Source organism: Octopus bimaculoides, chromosome 1 (genome assembly GCF_001194135.2).
Source record: "Octopus bimaculoides isolate UCB-OBI-ISO-001 chromosome 1, ASM119413v2, whole genome shotgun sequence".
In the NCBI taxonomy this organism is placed as follows: domain Eukaryota; kingdom Metazoa; phylum Mollusca; class Cephalopoda; order Octopoda; family Octopodidae; genus Octopus; species Octopus bimaculoides.
This window is the reverse complement of record NC_068981.1, coordinates 184,397,201-184,403,567: the sequence shown is the minus strand read 5'-3', so window position 1 is coordinate 184,403,567 and position 6,367 is coordinate 184,397,201. Positions and strand designations below refer to the sequence as shown.

The 6,367-nt window shown below is 40.5% G+C and overlaps 1 protein-coding gene across 1 annotated transcript in view; it reads right to left on the bottom strand.

The window, feature by feature from the left end:
* LOC106877847 (high affinity copper uptake protein 1) overlaps positions 1-6,367 on the bottom strand; it is a 110,817-nt gene that overhangs the window by 14,443 nt on the left and 90,007 nt on the right. The window contains exon 5 of the mRNA XM_052973220.1: positions 1,222-1,275. Coding sequence (XP_052829180.1) covers positions 1,222-1,275 — 54 coding nt within the window. The remainder of the gene's footprint in view (positions 1-1,221; positions 1,276-6,367) is intronic.

The window sequence follows — 6,367 nt, the reverse complement described above, 5'->3', positions numbered from 1 at the left end:
TCTGATCTGGCAGAGTTTCTACAGCTGGATGCCCTTCCTAACGCCAACCACTCCGAGAGTGTAGTGGCTGCTTTTACGTGCCACCAGCACGAAGGCCAGTCAGGCGGTACTGGCAGCGGCCATGCTCAAAATGGTGTATTTTACGTGCCACCTGCACAGAGAGATAAAGACAGAAAGAGATAGATAGAGAGAGAAAGAGATATAGAAAGCGATAGAGAGGGGGAGGGGAGATAAAAAGGATCAACTCCAGTACAGGACTGGTACTCTATTTATTGACCCCTGAAAGAATGAACAGCCAAGTCGACCATGGCAGTATTTGGACAAAGAAGCTGGAACGAGTAGTGCAAGGCAATAGTCGATCTGATGCAGTAATGATTCAACCAATTCATCACCTAAACGAACGATATAGCCACAACTGCATAATGTTCTGGAACTTCTTATCTTGCTTTGTCTGCTAACACCCCCTCATCTGTGCCCAAGCATTCCGCTTCAAGAAAATCTGGGAATTAGAGGTTTTAAATATTGCATATTCAGGGTGTAGCAGAAAAACTTCCCACTCTCGTTGTTTCAAGATTGCTATCAGCTAATGAAATTAGGCAGGTGATTACGGTGTCTTCATGCAGACAATGCCTTACTGTTATTTTTTCTGTTACCATCAAAGTTTTTGAACTGGTATACACCACGTGTTTGCTGCTGAAGTGTTTGTCAACCAGTTAACTTGTGAGAGTCTTTTTTTTTTTATGCCACACCCTGTAGAAAAACAAGCAGGTGTACTGATATGAGGACAAGGGAACGAGGAGTTAAAATAACTTGTAAGAAAACTGCTAGAGGGGAGGTGTCTGTGTTAATTATAGCAAAAGTAGGCCAATGAAAATACCGGCAAATAGAGTAGCAAACATAAATTTACAAACCTGTCAAACCCATACCAGCATGTTTAAGCAAACAATAATAATGAAAAAAACACATGATGAGGATAATGATGAAAGATGATGATGACGATGACGGATGATGAGGACAATGATGATGATGTGGACGACGATGATGATGATGATGCTAATGATGGTGGTTGTTGTGGTGATGATGATGATAATGTTGCCCACGTAAAAAAACAAGGAGAAACAAATGAGACACGAGAAGGTATTTAAAAATTTAAAAAATAGGTAAAAGCCCAGAGGAGGAGTAGGCGAGTGCCAAAACAAAAGCCATCTAAGGTAGTACTACCTTACAGAAGGTTCCGCACTGCTAGATTTTTGTCGGTGATTTACACTGAATGACCTAAAAGATTTCAGAAAATAAAACAACAAAAAAAAAGAAAAGAAAAACTGTTGATAATGATGTACAAGAACTTCATAGGCTTCAAGGAAAATGGTAGACAAGGTGTATGTGTTTTTGGTATTTCTTAGATTTCAAAGCATTCAAGGGTCATTAAAAGTAGAATTAGTTATTTAAAATACTATACAGCTAATCCAAATCCTGCTGCAGTGTTTTCTGTTCTGTAGCCTAAGTAGCTTACCTTTCTTCCACTTATCGTGTGACTCTAACAGCTGTTGAAACAGTTTGGTTTTTTTCTTTTACTAATCAGAAACAGATATAGGTTTCAAACTTTGACACAAGGCTAGCAAGTTTGGTAGAGGGGGTAAGTCGATTACATTGACCTCCCAGTGTTCTACTGGTACTTAATTCATCGACCCTGAAAGCATGAAAGGCAAAGTCGACCTCAGCAGAATTTGAACTCAGAACGTAAAGATGGACAAAGTACCACCAAGCATTTTGCCCGGCATGCTAACAGTTCTGCCAGCTCACCACTTTCCGTTAACTGGCTTCAAATTTTGGCACAAGGCCTGTAAGTTCGGGGGTGGAGTGGAGTCAACTTCATCGGCCCCCAGTGCTCAACTGTTACTTATTTTATCGACCCTGAAAGGATGAAAGGCAAAAGCTAACCTTGGCAGAATTTGAACTCAGAACGTGAAGAAATGCTGCTAGGCATTTTTACCTAGGATGCTAATGATTCAGCCAGATTGTTGCCCTCATCACAGACAGATATCACTCATATCATCCAGCTGATTAGAATGCTGCAGGAAAGAATTGCAAGACTTAAGTTTACTTTTACAGTGCAGAAACCTGCAGAAATATGAAATAGCTAAAGATTTCCGATTTCTCTGGAGAGGCTCAGAGATCAGGGAGCCTCTCCAGGTTGAGCCACCACTTCTCTGCATTGCTGGGCCTTGAATAGAGATAATACCAGCTGCACCATGCCAGGGATGGTCAGGTGGATAAGCATCACTGGTCCTCATTCAACTCCCCGTCTCTCACTGGATGGTTCCTAGCACCACACTCTGGTACCACACTTCAGTTGATGGGGATAGACCAAATGAAGGGATGGTGTTAACACTGCACCAACAGATGAAAGACTCCAAGTAAGTCTTCCCAAGGAGCCACAGCTCGGACAGAGGAACCTGTCCGGGTGAATGTTCTGGCACTACGGACGTGTGATTAGAATGTCGCAGGAATGAATCACAAGACAGATCCTTCAAGCTGAGCTAACCAGCAGGAGACTTAGGGACAGACAAAGAATGAGACAATTGGATAAGATCTGTAGTCTCAGTTGGTCAGATTTGGGGATGCAGCCAGAAAGTGTAATGACGGTGGTTTCCAATAAGACCCTATGGAGGAGGTGCCTAAGGACTCTACCCCTACAACCCTCCCAGGAACAGTGGCCAGAGAAAATGGATGGATGGATGGATAGCTGATGAAAGTGTTTTTGTACTCCAGCGATATTTTCGATGTATGCTGTTAGTAATAATCTAAGAGAATTCTATCTAATTCTATGGTATGGCATTGTGAACAGCTTATTCAAAGATAACATATGGATGTAGAAGTTCCTTCATGTAATTCTAAACATACACTTATCATCAAAGAATATTCTTTTCTACTCTAGCCACATGGCCTGAAATTTTGGGGGATGGGGGCAGTCAATTTGATTGACCCCAGTACACAACTGGTACTTAATTTATCGACCCTGAAAGGATGAAAGGCAAAGTCAACCTCGGCAGAATTTGAACTCGGAATGTAGAGACAGATGAAATAACGCTAAGCATTTCACCCGGCGTGCTAACGATTCTGCCAGCTCGCTGCCTTGGTCATCAAAGAATATTGGAACAGAAATTTCAATGACTATCATCATCACCACCACCATAATCATCACTGCTATCACCACAATCATCATCATCATCATCATCCCTGGAATCAGTGTCATCACTATTACCATCACCACCAACATCACCATCAACACCACTACCACCACCACAATTATCATCATCATCATCATTTTTATGTTTGTTTTTTCCCATGCTGGCATGGGTTGGATGAGGCTTATTGAGACGGTATTCTCTGGCCAGACACCCTTTCTGCCATTAATGCATTTTTATTGCACTTGCTGCTGCTACAGGTGTGAAACTGTCAAGCTAGGTGACATGAGAAACATAAACATGACATCAACATTTCCCACACAGCTGTCAATACAAAGATATGTGAAAATATACATTATTCTCTCTCTCTCTCTCTCATGCACTCACTCACACACACCTTTCATTTTCATTTGTCCTTCCTTCCTATCTATCCCTTGACTGCAAGGCTGTTGGGGCAATTGTTGAGGACGTCACAACTAGATTTCATGACTTCTCTTAGTCTTTTGCTACCCTTTGTGAGTTGGCAAAAATGAGGCCTGCCCACTCTTTTATGGTAACCTGGGCAATAACCAATCCAGCATGGATTCTGGTCAGGTTGTCATCATCATAAATATATCATGGGCAAGTTAGCTTGGCAGCACCCATTCCTCTCCAAGCTGTTAGCCACAACCATATACCTCTATCTCAGACATGCCTTGGCCCCCAAACATGAGGTCATTGGCCTGGGCAGGTTCCTCTACTCTAATCATAGGTTATATTTTTTTCTTCTTTTAATAAACAGAAACAGATATAGGTTTCAAATTTTGGCACAAGGCTTAGCAAGTTTGATAGAGTGAGTAACTAAGTCAATTACACTGAGCCCAGTACTCAATTGATATTTATTTTATCGACCCTCAAAAGGATGAAAGGCAAAGTCAACCCCAGCAGAATTTGAACTCAGCACGTAAAGACAGACAATATAGCGTTAAACATTCTGCCTATCACTATATTACTGAAGCATTGTTTTACAGCTGAATGCCTTTCCTGTCACTAACCCTGACCCTATTTTTCAAGAAAGGGGATATTTTATTCCACATTTCTTCAAAGGTACAAAGCCAACGGACAATTGAATGATGGAAATGAAATGACAAGATCACCACTTGAAGCTCAGTGGTTCTCAGAAGTGTAAATGTAAATCAGGGATGGGGGTAACCCCTGCCCATGGGCACAATTACACCCACAAGCCCATTTTATTACACCTGCAGGCTGGTATATTTGTATGTACAAAATATAGTAAATTTTTCAATTATAAAATTTATACTATATTTGTATGCCTATGAGCAACATAGGTCGCGTTTCCACTGTCTTAAAACAGTTAGACTCAAATGGCAGTTACCAGACGATTTTCTATCGTCTGGTAACTGCCATTTGAATGGAAATTTTGTTTTCACTATAAAACACATATTGCTAGGTTTGTACCACCCCCTTGAGACCCAACTACACTCTAGCTGAAAAATAAGGAATACTTCATAAGTAATATAAACATCCTAAATTCAGTGGTGGCATTAATGAAGATGTTACACGTAAATTTAATGTGTTAAACTTGTCTTTATTAATGTATCTCGAATTATACATCTCGAATTATACAAGATTTACACAAATGTAAGCATTAGAACTCATGATCCACCCACGGACCTTTATCTTTGGAAAATTTTGTACGCTGCACTAAAAAGTTTCCCCACCCCTGATGTAAATCCACACTGACATATGCACATATACAAGAGTCTGCTTTCAGTTTCTGTCCACCAGATCCATTCACAAGGCCTAAGGCCATAGCAGAAGGGGACCAGCTGTAGGTCCCCTTCTGAAACAACATGGTTGAGAAGCCAACTTGTTAACTATTCGGCCATGCCTCAGTTTAAATCTTTTTACTTTTTATTTTGTACTTGTTTCAGTCATTAGGCTGTGGCCATGCTGGAGCACAACCTTCAAGGATTTTAGTCAAACGGATCAACCCCAGGACTTATTGTTTTTTTACAAAACCTGGTACTTATTCAATTTGTCTCCTTTTACCATACTGCTAAGTCACAGGGATGTTAACATACCTACACCGGTTTTCAAGTGGTGGTGAGTGGAGGGGGGGGGGACAGACACAGGAACACACATATATACAACAGGCTTCTTTCAGTTTCTGTCTACCAAATCCAGTTACAAGACATTGGTCAGTTTAAGGCTACAACAGAAGACACTTGCCCAAGGTGCCACACAGTGGGATTGAATCTGGTGGAAGACACTTGCCATAGGGGCCACACAGGGTAGTAGAACCCAAAAAACGGTAACTAAAAAGTGGGTAAGTAGCTTGCTTCTCAATCACATGGTTCCGGGTTCAGTCCCACTGCGTGGCACCTTGGGCAAGTGTCTTCTATTATAGCCTTGGACCAACCAAAGCCTTGTGAGTGGATTTGGTAGACAGAAACTGAAAGAAACCTATTGTGTGTGTGTGTATGTGTCTGTGTTTGTCTCTCCCACCAACATCGCTTGATAACCGATGCTGGTGCATTTACATCCCCGTAACTTAGTGGTCCAGCAAAGGAGACCAATAGAATAAATACTAGGCTTACAAAGAATAAGTCCTGGGGTCGATTTGCTCGACTAAAAGCGGTGCTCCAGCATGGCCACAGTCAAAATGAGTGAAACCAGTAAAAGAATGAAAGAATAAAAGAACCGTAAACCTAAAAGTAGTAACTCAAAGTTGACTAAACATACCATCAAAAAAACAAAAAAAAACCCAACTAGAATATAGTTCTATAACACAACCATATGACAGTTCTATGAAGAATCTATAGTACAGTTCCATAAAACAATCATAGTACAGTTGTAGAATAGACTCTTTCAGATAGCATTAACATTTGACTGTTCTACAAACAAAACACAATACACTACATCCTGTGTCTTACTGTTCCCCTTATATACAACACTTACTATATCTCATGCCTTACTTTTCCACCCAAAATATAACACTATCCCATTATAAATAAGTAAATAAACACACACACACACACACACACACACTCACACACACACACACACATATATATATATATATATATATATATATATATATATATAGGCAATGTTAATTCTCTAAATGAAGTATTAACAGTAACTGCACGATAAAGTGTAGTATATTGCCACTTAAG